Genomic DNA, 16,241 nt, shown 5'->3' on the forward strand with positions numbered 1-16,241 from the left:
GAAGCGATAACGGTTTTCTTTTATACTTGTACACTATATTCAGCTTAGAGCAATACATCAATGTCAGTCTGGTCAACACGTGAATTCCGAGAGTCGTACCTGTGGGCACACTGTCGTTACACTTTTGGCTCAAATGTTTACAGTTAACTGACATAAATATTCATATTTACTCAGTAACCTACCCGTGGCTATTCCGTTTATGGCAGTCCCCACTACAACACTGCTTGTCGTAAGGTGCGACGTCGTTGACTACAAGTCACTGCGTCGACTGCGTATGGACGTTGTTTGTGTCAAGCACAACTTTGCCTCAATAACTGACACGCAGCAACACAGCTGAGGGACGCAACTGTAGCTTTTTTTTTCTTTCTACATACCACAGAAAATAGGGTGAATTTAGTCAGCTTTATATTCTAAGGAAGGATTATGTTTTACTTCACAATCATGTAAATCTTACATGACATTAGGTCTTGTTATCCAAAGTCACACACAGAGTCACGGTTTATTGGAAGGGCGCACCCTGTACATGGTCTTTACAGTGAGTGAGTATGGTTTTATGCCGCTTTTAGCAATATTCCAGCAATATCGCGACGGGGGACGCCAGAAAGTGGCTTCAGACATTGTACCTATGTGGAGAATCGAACCCTGGTCTTCGGCGTGACGAGCGAACGCTTTAACCACTAGGCTACCCCACCGCCCCCCTTTACACAAAGAAACCCTTTGTCTGCAATGTACCCGTGTCCTTCGGTTTCATGAACGTGATAAACGTAATGTACATACGGAACGTCGTAAATATGTTCCATATGGTGTAAGTAAGTCACAAAATATTGACAGATTGGTTCTCACAGTTTATATGTTTACGAAAAAGTAATTACAGTTGCAGATAATGTAATGAATGTTCAACTTCCATTTTCGTAAAAAAATGTGTCCTTCGTGAAAAAACGTAATGCAATATAGATCTGTATGAGGTATGTGTGTATGTGTTGTTGATGTTACCCTTGTAAAACCACCACTGTAGCGTCTAGACAGTGCCGAGTCACAGAATTGTCAACAGTTGTCATATGACGTCATAATTTAGTGACGTCATGTCTTAATTTCTCCCTGAAGATATAAGACATAACATGTAGGGGAACAATTCCTGCCGTGTCGTACCGTTATATACGTGTGACTGTACAGAAGAGAATTCACCTCTTGGGATAGTCGACCACCATAACAAGATTGTGCTAAGATCTTACTGCACTGAGGACGTTGCTCGTGTTATTAACCACTGGTACCCGGTCCATGATCTGATGTGTACACGCCGTCATGGCCGTACTGTCGTGGTTCCTGCAATATTTCTGTTTTAACCCCACTTACACCATCCCACATTCGGCGGACTGCTCCTTTAAACATGCAGCCATCGACATCCAGGGGATGCATTAGCTGAAAGTGTGGTAACTATCGCTACGGGCATCTGGTCGCCGCCACGCGTTCACCCTTCACTGTGTTCCCCAATACCTGCACGTGGAGTGCTGGCGTGTTCAACATTGTCTCCATACACACAGCTATACCTGCACCGACCTCAGATAAGATACGTTACAGTGTATTTACCGTTGACTGTACTGCACAGCAAGCTAAGGTGACATTGAAACCGCTATTCACGACAGGCTCTAAGCTTGTTTTGTCATTCACTGCATTGACTCGCCTGAATCAATACAACCCGGCGTAGTGAACGCTAACCGCGACTGTCGTCCTCCAGCCCCAGCGGACAAGCTTGACTGCACCTAGGTGGTCGACGCTACGAGCGACAGTCTACCCGACCTTCACAAGTGACGCTACAGTCTTCAAGATGTCCGCCCTCACACATACCGTGATATTCGGCTTGATATTAATCAGCGCATGTGAATCCGAGAAGTTGTTTAAGTCTATGGACGTCAACACTCCTTCAGTAAGTACAAGCAGATGTTTTGATATGACGTAGTTGTGTTCTGTTGGCAATGGGCAATGCATGTTCTCGTTGCTATGTAGGTCAAATCGCCATGGCTGTATACGGGGTTTCTTGCATCACACAGATACCAGCAGAATGCTATCGTCGTTGTATAGGAGCTATATATATTCCATAGGTTCGTCGTTCGTTAATGGAGCGGTGTAGAATGTTATGCCAACAACGTCCCGTATAACACACAGCCGATGGGTTGCGAGTATTGGAGGATCGACGTGTTTCCAACCGGGCGATATTTCAGTTCTTGTGTGCAGGGCGAAATTCTCACAGAAGCAAGGGGAAAATGGCACCAGTTATAAACAACCAGGCTTAAAATAGATGTTGGGCTTGGAACCAAGCCTTCGCCAGAGCTAGTGGTTTAGATTGACCCTATACAAATGTAGACCTTTACTATATCATGTACAGATGGGCTTGAACAGGTTCATCTGTGTTGCCTGAATTCCCACAGTGAAAGTAGAGTGCCGATGTTAGAATTGTTCATGCTGTGTATTGATGTTAATGATGTGAATGTGTATTGTTGTTTATGATGTGAATGTGTATTGTTACTCACTCACTGCTCTCCGATGTGCTGTTATAATTAGTTCAACAATGCACAGTAAAGTTGTCTTGTTCGCCTAACACGAGATATGCAGGGAGGTATGGTTTTGGTTAGGTGGGGAAGATGTTGTTTTATGTATCACCCTGTGACCTGTAAGCTTTACGGTAATGGCCTGTAAGTCAGACTCAGATAGTCATGTGACTGATACCGTGCGACTTGCTATTCGCCATCGATACGGTGATGCACAACGAGGTCACTCAAGGTCACATGTTGCCCGCTCATCGGTGGCAGCTGATACGCATGGAAAGCTGTTCTCCAACGGATTCGTTACGGCAGTACAATCGTGAACTGCAGAACACCTAAATATGCTGCCCTGGAATAATCACGTGGTGACAAATACGAGGTACAGGGGAGCAGCTATACTGCCCTGGAATCTCTACATGGTGACAATCATGAGGTACAGGTGAGCAGCTATACTGCTCTGGAATCTCTACATGGTGACAAATACGAGGTACAGGTGAACAGCTATACTGACCTGGAATCTCTTCATGGTGACAATCATGAGGTACAGGTGAGCAGCTATACTGACCTGGAATCTCTACATGGTGACAATCATGAGGTACAGGTGAGCAGCTATACTGCTCTGGAATCTCTACATGGTGACAATCATGAGGTACAGGTGAGCAGCTATACTGCCCTGGAATCTCTACATGGTGGCAATCATGAGGTACAGGTGAGCAGCAGTACTGCCCTCGAATCTTTACATGGTGACAATCATGAGGTACAGGTGAGCAGCTATACTGCCCTGGAATCTCTACATGGTGACAATCATGAGGTACAGGTGAGCAGCTATACTGCCCTGGAATCTCTACATGGTGACAATCATGAGGTACAGGTGAACAGCAGTACTGCCCTGGAATCTTTACATGGTGACAATCATGAGGTTGAGGTGAGCAGCTATACTGCCCTGGAATATCTACATGGTGACAATCATGAGGTACAGGTGAGCAGCTATACTGCTCTGGAATCTCTACATGGTGACAAATACGAGGTACAGGTGAGCAGCTATACTGCCCTGGAATCTCTACATGGTGACAATCATGAGGTACAGGTGAGCAGCAGTACTGCCCTCGAATCTTTACATTGTGACAATCATGAGGTACAGGTGAGCAGCTATACTGCCCTCGAATCTGTACATGGTGACAATCATGAGGTAGAGGTGAGCAGCTATACTGCCCTGGAATCTCTACATGGTGACAATCATGAGGTACAGGTGAGCAGTTATACTGCCCTTTAATCTCTACATGGTGACAATCATGAGGTATAGGTGAACAGCACTACTGCCCTGGAATCTCTACGTGGTGACAAATACGAGGTACAGGTGAGCAGCTATACTGTCCTGGAACCTCTGGATGGTGACAATCTTGAGGTATAGGTGAGCAGCTATACTGCCCTGGAATCTCTACATGGTGACAATCTTGAGGTATAGGTGAGCAGCACTAATGCCCTGGAATCTCTACATGGTGACAAATACGAGGTACAGGTGAGCAGCTATGCTGACCTGGAATCTCTACATGGTGACAATCATGAGGTACAGGTGAGCAGCTATACTGCCCTGGAATCTCTACATGGTGACAATCATGAGGTACAGGTGAGCAGCTAAACTGACCTGGAATCTCTACATGGTGACAATCATGAGGTACAGGTGAACAGCTATACTGCCCTGGAATCTCTACATGGTGACAATCATGAGGTACAGGTGAGCAGCTATACTGACCTGGAATCTCTACATGGTGACAATCATGAGGTACAGGTGAGCAGCTATACTGACCTGGAATCTCTACATGGTGACAATCATGAGGTACAGGTGAACAGCTATACTGCCCTGGAATCTCTACATGGTGACAATCATGAGGTACAGGTGAGCAGCTATACTGCCCTGGAATCTCTACATGGTGACAATCATGAGGTACAGGTGAGCAGCTATACTGCCCTGGAATCTCTACATGGTGACAATCATGAGGTACAGGTGAGCAGCTATACTGACCTGGAATCTCTACATGGTGACAATCATGAGGTACAGGTGAGCAGCTATACTGCCCTGGAATCTCTACATGGTGACAATCATGAGGTACAGGTGAGCAGCTATACTGACCTGGAATCTCTACATGGTGACAATCATGAGGTACAGGTGAACAGCTATACTGCCCTGGAATCTCTACATGGTGACAATCATGAGGTACAGGTGAGCAGCTATACTGACCTGGAATCTCTACATGGTGACAATCATGAGGTACAGGTGAGCAGCTATACTGCCCTGGAATCTCTACAATTATGGTGACAATCATGAGGTACAGGTGAGCAGCTATACTGACCTGGAATCTCTACATGGTGACAATCATGAGGTACAGGTGAGCAGCTATACTGACCTGGAATCTCTACATGGTGACAATCATGAGGTACAGGTGAACAGCTATACTGCCCTGGAATCTCTACATGGTGACAATCATGAGGTACAGGTGAGCAGCTATACTGACCTGGAATCTCTACATGGTGACAATCATGAGGTACAGGTGAGCAGCTATACTGACCTGGAATCTCTACATGGTGACAATCATGAGGTACAGGTGAGCAGCTATACTGCCCTGGAATCTCTACATGGTGACAATCATGAGGTACAGGTGAGCAGCTATACTGCCCTGGAATCTCTACATGGTGACAATCATGAGGTACAGGTGAGCAGCTATACTGCCCTGGAATCTCTACATGGTGACAATCATGAGGTACAGGTGAGCAGCTATACTGACCTGGAATCTCTACATGGTGACAATCATGAGGTACAGGTGAACAGCTATACTGCCCTGGAATCTCTACAATTATGGTGACAAATACGAGGTACAGGTGAGCAGCTATACTGCCCTGGAATCTCTACATGGTGACAATCATGAGGTACAGGTGAGCAGCTATACTGCCCTGGAATCTCTACATGGTGACAATCATGAGGTACAGGTGAGCAGCTATACTGCCCTGGAACCTCTACATGGTGACAATCATGAGGTACAGGTGAGCAGCTATACTGCTCTGGAATCTCTACAATTATGGTGACAAATACGAGGTACAGGTGAGCAGCTATACTGCCCTGGAATCTCTACATGGTGGCAATCATGAGGTACAGGTGAGCAGCTATACTGCCCTGGAATCTCTACATGGTGACAATCATGAGGTACAGGTGAGCAGCTATACTGCCCTGGAATCTCTACATGGTGACAATCTTGAGGTATAGGTGAGCAGCTATACTGCCCTGGAATCTCTACATGGTGACAATCATGAGGTACAGGTGAACAGCTATACTGCCCTAGAATCTCTACATGGTGACAATCATGAGGTACAGGTGAGCAGCTATACTGCTCTGGAATCTCTACAATTATAGTGACAAATACGAGGTATAGGTGAACAGCTATACTGCCCTGAAATCTCTACATGGTGACAATCATGAGGTACAGGTGAGCAGCTATACTGCTCTGGAATCTCTACAATTATGGTGACAAATACGAGGTACAGGTGAACAGCTATACTGCCCTGGAATCTCTACATGGTGACAATCATGAGGTACAGGTGAGCAGCTATACTGCCCTTGAATCTCTACATGATGACAAATACGAGGTACAGGTGAGCAGCTATACTGCCCTGGAATCTCTACATGGTGACAAATACGAGGTACAGGTGAGCAGCTATACTGACCTGGAATCTCTTCATGGTGACAATCATGAGGTTCAGGTGTGCAGCTATACTGCCCTGGATACATAAAATTTGGTAGAAACAATTTATTTCATTTATATGGCAACGGAGACCCAATGAGTTGGGAGATTCAGAACCTGCGAATGTCCGGATAGAAATATTCTAGATAGAAATAATAATGTCAGGGCAGACGGGAATACAATACAGAGTGTGTGACAGGGTATAGAGGGGAAGACCGGGTAGAAGGTAGGTGAGGTGAGGTGAAATTGGGTTTAACGACGTGCATGCATGTGTATGTGTATGTGTGGCTGCTTGTACTAGTCCAGACATAAGCTGGTTTTATAGTGCTAGCCCACTGAGATACCATGCCGCAGTGAAGCATGAATACCCCACTCAGACACATTATACTGACTCCGAGCCGACCAGTCCTTGTTGTACCCATTAATGCCGGGTAGAATGTAGACTGTGTAGAAGATAGACCGTGTAGAGGAGAGACAGGGTAGAATTTAGACTGTAGAAGCTAGACCGTGTAGAAGGGAATACAGGGTTGAAGGTAGACTGTGTAAGGGATAGACCGTGTAGAACCGAATACACGGTAGTAGAAGATAGACAGCGTAGAAGATAGACTGTGTAGAGGGGAAGACAGGTGTGTGCAGCTGGGTGGGGGTGGTAGGACATGGTAAAGGGGGTGAGTGGAATGTAATCGTGTAGGAGACTTTTACCTGTAACAGTAAGGTATCAGTGGACACATGTCGGTTGTATGTTGGTCTATGTTGATCCCACCAGGCGATCTTTTAGGTTTGGGAATCACAGCAAACATGTAAAATGATCAAACATGTCTTAACAAGCTGAGTGCAGGTCTTCAACAGATGCCAGAGTCCCTTGGTACACATCTGCCGGTTTTGATTATATATTTCATATTTTGAAAATGAAAGTGTTGATCGGCGTTACTCGTTAGACATCTATGTGTTAAACTTTAGAAGAGTATGGTTTACACAGTATTTAGCCCGTAATCTAGATATCGCGCTCATAATGAAGGGCCTAGTCTGTCTCACAGTCCCTGAACCACATTTCCCCTACTGCCTAGACTCCCTGTAATGCTAAAGCCATAAATGAAGGAAGTCTAGATTTCCCCAGGTTCAGGTTCTAAATCTCTGGTCTCCATGGGGCTTCTTTTCAGTTTAGATGGGTTTATTTGTTACTATCACAATTATATGTAGTCAGGGTCTAAGCTTTAGTCTAGGAGGGACAGGAATATACTGTGTGTTATACTCGCATGCAGCGAGTAAAACACACGATATATTTAGTTTCATATTTCAGATGATTTAAAGTTAGGAGAGTTCGCCTAATTGAATAGTGCTTCGTTTGAATGTCAACATGCCAATAGTGAATGAAAATACAAACGTTCTTCAAGGCTGGAGGAATCAAGAAGCATGAAAAGTGTGTTGACAGCCCCATACAGCGTTTGTATACGACATTGCAAAAAAAAGAATATGATGAGATGAGCAGGTCTTGTTAACACAGAAAAAACAGCTAAGGTGATCAAAGTAGTAGACGAGTAAGTCATGTTCATACTACAAAAACATATGTATGGTTGATCAAAGTATCCTAATTAATATGGTGAATAAGTTATGTTTATACAATGAAAACATGCATGGTTGATCAAGTGATACTAATGTAAGTAGATGAGTATGTCATGTCACACAGACGATTTACAAGATCTATTTGCTTAATGTTAACAGCCACTTGGGTAATACCCATTATTATGATAGGGGTGGTAGAACTGGCCATTGTAATTATTGTAGGCGATATGAGGTGTAGGCGATATGAGGTGTAGGCGATATGAGGGCAAGCGAGGAGAGACTGGCGGCGACACATACCAAGGGACATAACTCTGCACTACGTGCCTCTCAATTGACCGACAATTGCTATATTCAATGTACAATACACCATTGCAGATCACAATTGATAAAATATAAACAACGTATAATATTGTTATTATGTAGGGAATGTTTGCTTGAAGATCATTGACCATCTTTGCACACCATTGTTCATCATCGTACACATGTACATATTTCAGACAGCCTACATGCATCTGAAATGCCGTCATCTGACAATCCGTCAAATATGCGAATGGTGAACTTAAGGCCCGATTCAAAGCTTGTTATTGCAACGTAGGTGGCGCCTCTTTAAATTATGTATATCTCATAAAAAACATAAACTTATTGTTTCTGGAGTCTGGCGTGAGCTGAGACTGATGCAACCCAGTGTTGATGTATCAGGGGAATTGATATTTCTCCCACTATTTTCTGTTCTATTTTCTCCGACCGGGGCCAGGTGTGAGAGGTAAAGAGGGCCGTGGCGAGGGACGGCGTAATGGCGGACTTATGACATTTAGTGAAGTTAATACTGTGTATGTTTCACCAAGTCAACTTCAAAACGCACGTAAAATATTGATAAAGGGAGGTCACTCATGAATACTTATGTCTGATTGGACCCGGCTGGATCGGAACACTGTTGATGGGTTTTGTTGCACCATGTCCACGTGTCACACACCTGTATTGTTACCTGTTGCCATGTAGGAGGATATTACTCATGTAATAGTAAAATTGAATGACACTAAATTTCAACAACCTTGAAGGATCATAGAATGCTTTGGCTTGCCATAATCAAATGCATTAATTGGAAACAGCAGGATGATTTCATGTATCACTGATTTTTCAGCCGTTAAGTTCTTACGACAAGGTTTGCGTGTCCAACTTAGTTAAATCCCGGTTTAGCCAAGACAAAATGGTTCCCATGTTGATTTACAAACATTTGCATTTAAAAGAAGGGTGTTTGTGAATCAGTGCTAGTTATATCCTTGATTTACAAGCCTTGACAATGGAGTCCAAGTGATTTGTGTTTTTACGCTGGAAAGATGCGTTACCCCGCTGTCAAATTGCAAGGTCTCACAGTCCATGAAAAGCATTATTTTCCCTACAGCTTAGCCCTTCCTGCAAAGAGACCGTTCATAATTTATGGCGGGGTGTGCGGTGTGGTATGGTGTGGTGTGGTGTGGTGTGGTGTGGTGTGGTGTGGTGGTGTGTGTGTGTGTGTGTATGTGATATGATGATTTTTATGTAGAAGCATGTACAATATGAATAACCCCACGAAATGTATGAAGTAAGTACCCCACCGCATTCCATCTATAAAATCAACGACCCCCCTCCTCCCCTTCCCATGGATAAAAACATGTTATCTGTAAAGTTTAGCAATATTGCAAGTCTAGATTTCCTCAGCTTCTGAATCCCCCATCTCATCACCCCATCTGCTTTCCAATTTAAAGTTTTTTTGTTACTATCAAAATTATGTATAATTAAAGATTAATCGTCAGCCTAGGGCTTCCGTGTCCACGCATCGTTGTCTATGTTGTTGATCATTGTATTGTCTGGTCCAGATTCGATTACTTACAGACTGCCGCCATATAGCTGGAATATTGCTGAGTGCAGCGTTAAACAACCAACCAAGCAACCAATCAAGTATCCAAGTTGGTGTAGTTTAGCACTACAGGGTTTGTGCATTAACGCTGGGCATATCCTGTATCCCTGGGCATATCCTTTATCGCTAGGCATATCCTATATCGCTGGGCATATCCTGTACCGCTGGGCATAGCCTATATCGCTGGGCATATCCTATGTCGCTAGGCATATCCCATATCCCTAGGCATATCCTGTGTCGCTAGGCATATGCCATATCGCTGGGCATATCCTATGTCACTAGGCATATCCCATATCCCTAGGCATATCCTGTGTCGCTAGGCATATGCCATACCGCTGGGCATATCCTTTGTCGCTAGGCATATCCCATATCGCTGGGCATATCCTATGTCGCTGTGCATATCCTATATTTTCATCTTTTTTTTCCAGCATGTCGCAACCATTACCAACTTCAGTGTCAACAATGAAGCGAGAAGTGAGGTCTACTTCGTCACCGCAAAGTTCAACAAGGTTGGAGCTGGGCCTGAGTGTTCTATATGGTTCTCTACATTAACTAGGAGACAACATAACTATATATTCAGTAATAAAGAATCAGTTCGCATACAGAATGTACACACTTAGCCAGAAATATAGACATGTGGAGAGTGTATTTTGGTACTTTGAAAGAAAAAATATGTCTTTACGAAAAATAAGATTTTTGTCATAATTGAGAAATGCCAAAGTTTGTGACAATACGTGTTTCACTACGCTCCGCGTATTGTTATCAAGATATAGATTAAGATGCGACAGAAGTCAAGATTGCAGGACAAGTTCCTAAATATAATTTCTGTCATGAAAATAGTGTCTATCGAGGCGAAGTGGAGTTCAATGTCGTTCTCATAGTTACTTCACATACAAAGCCACGTAAATGCACGTGTGTGTGGCTGTTCGTACTATACGTATCCAGGCTGATGGTGGTTCCCTGGTGCTTGCCCACTGTGGCCCGCGGTGTAACACAGCCTCGGTGCCAGCCAGCTTTCAACTACACATTGAATGGCATACGTCATCCAGACCACCAGGAGCATGTACCATTCTAAATAGACGGACAAGACGTTTTATCAAATAACCGTTATATGCATAGAGGTCATATTTTAATCGTGTTTATTTGTTTGCACAGAACAACGTATTTCCCACATTCATGGTGCTGGAGACGGATTCAGTGGACCAAGTAAGTTGATCTTTACCATTTTCGATGTGATATTAATTTCCTTTATCATCAGCAGCAGCTACTGCAACATTGAATATATATTATAATCATTACAATTTATTATTCAATCTGCATATATATTATAGTCTTCTTGTCATCATCATCATCATCATCATCATCATCATCATTGTTGTTACAGAAATGCGACACGAAGGCAATATGGTCCGGTTCAGCTCAACCCGGTCAAGCCAGCTGCTTCGACCACGAAGACGACATAATGGTATGCTTCAGCACCATCAGCAACCTGACCATCGCCGCCGACGCCAAGTACAGCCTGTTCGGCCTCAACTGCCAGGGCACCACAGCGAGGCAGGTGCGTGCGCATTATAGCAAACTTTAAAAACTAAACGCTTTTTACACTGCCTAATTCAAGAATGCAGAGAAGTATAGCAAACGTTGAAAATTAAACGTGCCTTACATTGACTAACTGAAGAATACAGAGGAGTGAATCAAACGTTGAAAACTAAACGCTTCCTACACTGCCTAACTCAAGAATACAGAGGCGTGAATCAAAGGTTGAAAACTAAACGCTTCTTACACTGCCTAACTCAAGAATACAGAGGCGTGAATCAAACGTTGAAAACTAAACGCTTCTTTTATTGGAATACAGAGGCATTTCCAGTCCTAATATATTACACATTGCGTAAACACATCTATGCAGAACAGCATAACCAGCTCTGTCCCAATGCATGCCACGTTTGCAGCTCTGTTTAAAGGCTGTAATATCGATGTAGGGAGCTCGTAGTACAGGCTATTCCGAATGACATAATATACAGCTCTGTTTAAAGGCTGTAATATCGATGTAGGGAGCTCGTAGTACAGGCTATTCCGAATGACATAATATACAGCTCTGTTAAAAGCTGCTTTATGTTTTAGTCGGAATATGAAGCGCCGACCTTGAAACACAGTGACGTGCAAGGACATGACATGCAGAAATGCATGCTACGCCAACACGTGTGGTGGCACATACGCACACATAACTTATGCTGTGCTGTTTCATTCGTAACTACTCGCCTCTTTCCGTGACCTACAAGAAGACTCGCACCAATGCCGTACGCCATTATTGCCAAGAATCGTGGCAAACCAATCAAATCGCGCGTAGTAAAACGCATTTCGAAGCATGAAAATGGCGGCACAGTTGAACTTTGCTAAACTATGCAAAGCATAATTTAAACATAAACTTTGAGCTAAAGCATCAGCAACTTTAAACTCTGAAACATGTTTACAAAGGGAATGACTGTATTGCTGCTTTGCCCACGGGGTATAGGATATTCAAGGAACCATGTAAGGAATTTCAGAGTTACTTTCCTTGGCAATAGTACTAGACTATTTTCACCTCCATGCCCGTCTCCCTCTTGTTGATACATTATCTGACCACGTGATCTCTTCCTCTTCTTGTAGGGTATGGTGATGCACGTCATAGTTGCACAAAAGGTAAGTACAGCCTACTCTTCATCTTATTTGGAAATTGCTCGGTTATGTACAAACAGCGCTAATGTAATGATCTTCCAATAACCTACAAATACATTCACGCATAATGTTTGAATGTTGGTGTGTATGTATTTGTATGTACACATATGCATATGTATGGGTACATGTGTTTGTTTGTGTACATTTATAAAGTCTCAGTTGAAACATGTATCTATCTATATGCATGTATGCATATGTGTGCCTGTGTGTATCTGTGTGTCTATTCGTGCCTGTGTGTGTCTGGTTCTCTCGAACTGTGTTCTCTCTTACTGTCTGGCTCTCTCGTTCTGTGTTCTCTCGTACTGTCAGGTTCTCTCGTACTGTGTCGTTCTCCAACGACCGTAAGTAGTGGGCCACGTGCGACATCAACACTTTCCCTTGTGTTCCCTCAATGTCATTACGCACTGTTGCTTTTCGTCAATTGGTTTTTGAAGGTTGTTTGTAAGAATGCAAGTACGATTTTAAAACCACGTCTTACAACAAATGTCTCTGTAGCTGGTTGGAGGCTTCTTGTCAATACAGAAACAATCTGCCACCAAGAGCCGGCGAATGGACTCGTCTGAATGTCATTAAGACAAAAGTATTACTTCATGTGTAGGGGTTCTGGGTGATTGGGTTCTGGTTGACTGTCAGACCGAGGTTCCATGTCCTTTGGAAATAGGATGAAATACATGTGGAAAACTCCGATTTAGTGTAAAAAACGTGGCCATGTTGATTGATACACATACTCGGCAAGTCCAGACTTTCATTGTTCACTCCAGGGAGCCAAGCCTGAGGACAAGTACAATCCCGTGCCAGCACCTAACCCAGCTGACCACTACGACATCACACCCGTCATCCCCATCGCCATCGTCATGGGCATCATCAGCTGCATCTTCATTGTCTGCTTTTGTTACAGAAGTGTAAGTAGATCGCCATTGCTCGTCATCCAAGTTTTAGTTATTTGTGTTTCTCGAACATCCTACCTCAAAGATTGTGTCGATATATCACAGCCCTGCTGTTCCTCGAACACCACTGTACATATGCATCTTCGCTATTGTCGACACCTGTATTGTATCGAGGTCATCTCATTGTACTTCAACTGCTTAAAGATGTCCCTAATCATCGCTATGTTCTGTTACTTCCGAGGTACCCATTAGTAACAGTTGCAGTCATCAAATATCTCTAACTGTACATGATAGACATGCATCCCGAACTATGGATTGTATATTTGATATCTAACGGTCTAGACTGCACCGTCCCATCCCTCTCTCTCATCACACACACGCACGCACGCATGCACGCACTCCAATCTCGAAATATTGTATACAGGCTATCTTTCAGTCTTGACTGCACACACACACATGCACCCCCCCAACCCCCCACCCACACACATAAACACACGTACAAATCTTGAAATGTTGCTTGTGTACAGGCTAGCTAACAGTCTCTCTCTCTTCCTCTCTCTCTTCCTCTCTTTCGTTTATTGTTACCATTCAGTCCAGAACTATATTACATAATAAGTGTTTCTCATATGTTTCTTTCTTCACTTCAGCGGGACTGTTTTTCACGGAAGTCTTCAATAAGGAAGGGGAAGAAGTCTGGCTCAACGGAGGAAGCCAAGGCATTTATCAAGGAAGAGAGGGAGGCCGTCGCTTAACTTGTAACCCCCACCCCCCAAGAATTTGCCCTCTTTGTTTATTCTTTCTACTATTTACTTGATAGGTAATTTTCTTGACAGTTTCAGCGTTATGAATACACTGTGGATATTTACAATGGAACTTCTCTAAACCAGACTCTCTTGTAACCAACCTCTGTAAGAATTCGATATTTGTTCCTGAATAATCCAGGTGCATTATCAAAATACATTTGACGTTTTGACGTTTTCCCCAAAATGTATCTGTAGATAATTCCCATCCATAATTGTGTCTTCTGTTTATTGCTGAGGCAGAGGGGTAGCTTAGTGGTTAAAGCGTTCGCTCGTCACGCCGAAGACCCGGGTTCGATTCCCCACATGGGTACAATGTGTGAAGCCCATTTTTTGCTGTCCACCGTCGTGAGATTGCTGCAATATTGCTAAAAGCGGCGGAAAACTTTACTCACTCACTCACACTAACTGTTTTTCGCTGTACTCCATCTTCCATAATACTGACCAGGTTTAATCTGCTACCGTTATGAAAGGCCCCTTGAACACCTATATAGATAGCTATATAGGACAAATGCGATTGAAACATTTTATAAACCCCACCATTTTTGTACACAAAGCTGTATATAATTTGGATTTGTGAAATACATCTAGCTATATGAAAGTCATTTTGGGTAATATATGTCTTATATTGCGTCCATCATGTTTTATACTGAACCCTTGTACATGTATTTAAATCGCTGCATTATCCGCATTTAATGTATGTAAGTATTGTTTATAATGCCTGTTTAGGAACTAGATTAGGGTGCTGTTTGTTCCTTGTCTATGTAAATCATATGGAGGCTACATTGTATATTTAGTTTTATAAAGTTCATTATGAGTGTTTTACTCGGTTTCCAAGACTCGGATCTGTATTTCCGAGACTTCCTGGTACAGCTTGATGGGGTAATGAAGACTGAGTTGATCTATGGATATCAGCCTTATGTGTTTACTGTGAAACACATATGATAGAACTTGACAATTGTTCTTCGTTCTTCGTAAACCTTCATTGACATCACTCATTGACAATGATTCAGATCACATTGGTGTGGCATTTTTCTCATTTTCCAAAATCTTCACAAAACACACGGGCTAGTCCAGACGGAATTATCTCCCCTTATTGTGAGATCCATCATAGCAAACGATGGGAATGTTTGGCTCACAACGTGGTAATGCTAATACGAAGCCACCTCAATCGGCACTCATACATCCTACATGTAAATCTCAGCCACTACATAGAGAAAATATAGCGTTTGTAATCGCACATTCGTTTGACTGTATTTACCGTGAAGGATCGTTTATCTTCAAATAAGCATCCTTCGTGTCACGCTTGTTCGCTCCTTAAGTAGTATGATGTAGATGTTTTTAACGATACGCACTTTGCCTTTTTGAATGTACACATATCAGTGAATACACAATGCCCCTTTCAGGGCGAGGCTGTGGGTTGCAGTGTTGTCAGAATACGTTGTTTGTGTCAAATACACTTCTAGTTAGTTTTGATTACACGTGATTTTTAATAATGTTTTGTTCCATGTGTTTTAAAGTATCATTAGTCGGACCTCAACCACAATGACATAACGTTGGCATATGCAAGTTATAATCAGATAATCTAAAGATGTGTAATTATTATATGCAATAACATATCGTGGTACTGCTTTACAGACCCGGATGATTCAGTGATTGGTTGATAGATATTTACCCATTATTAACAAGTAAAGCACAGGTTGAGTTTTCTACGGACAGGTTGGTATGTCGATTGGTATGCTGGTATGTCGATTGGTATGCTGGTTAGTTGTATTATTTTCAATTGTTTGTATTTAGAGCAGTGCCTACCAATAGATTCAAACAATATTAATTGGAGCCTTGTTTTACACACAAAAATCAATAAAAATTCCTTTTAGATAATATTTGTGTTTAGTTCATTTTAACTACAATAGTCTTAATTAGAATACTCGGACCACTTTGTCTGCTTAACACCAAACTTGTTTGTTTATTTCTTAACGCCGCACTCAGCAATATTCCTGCTATATGGCTGCGGTATATAAATAATCGAGTCTGGACTAGACAATCCAGTGATCCAGAATTAAGATACGATGACATGTATCAACCAAGTCAGCAAGCTTGATCCC

The 16,241-nt window shown here is 42.8% G+C and overlaps 1 protein-coding gene across 1 annotated transcript; it reads left to right on the top strand.

Annotated features, from left to right (window-relative positions):
* The first annotated feature begins 1,440 nt into the window (after positions 1-1,440).
* Positions 1,441-16,017, top strand: LOC124289991. Its single transcript, XM_046726652.1, has 7 exons — positions 1,441-1,924; positions 10,163-10,243; positions 10,890-10,940; positions 11,119-11,292; positions 12,381-12,413; positions 13,211-13,351; positions 13,984-16,017. The coding sequence occupies exons 1-7, from the start codon at positions 1,826-1,828 to the stop codon at positions 14,086-14,088; spliced, it is 684 nt and encodes a 227-aa protein (XP_046582608.1). The 5' UTR covers positions 1,441-1,825; the 3' UTR covers positions 14,089-16,017.
* Positions 16,018-16,241: the final 224 nt, after the last annotated feature.

The sequence above is a fragment of the Haliotis rubra genome, unplaced genomic scaffold, assembly GCF_003918875.1.
Source record: "Haliotis rubra isolate DU_JTF1 unplaced genomic scaffold, ASM391887v1 Scf454, whole genome shotgun sequence".
NCBI lineage: Eukaryota > Metazoa > Mollusca > Gastropoda > Lepetellida > Haliotidae > Haliotis > Haliotis rubra.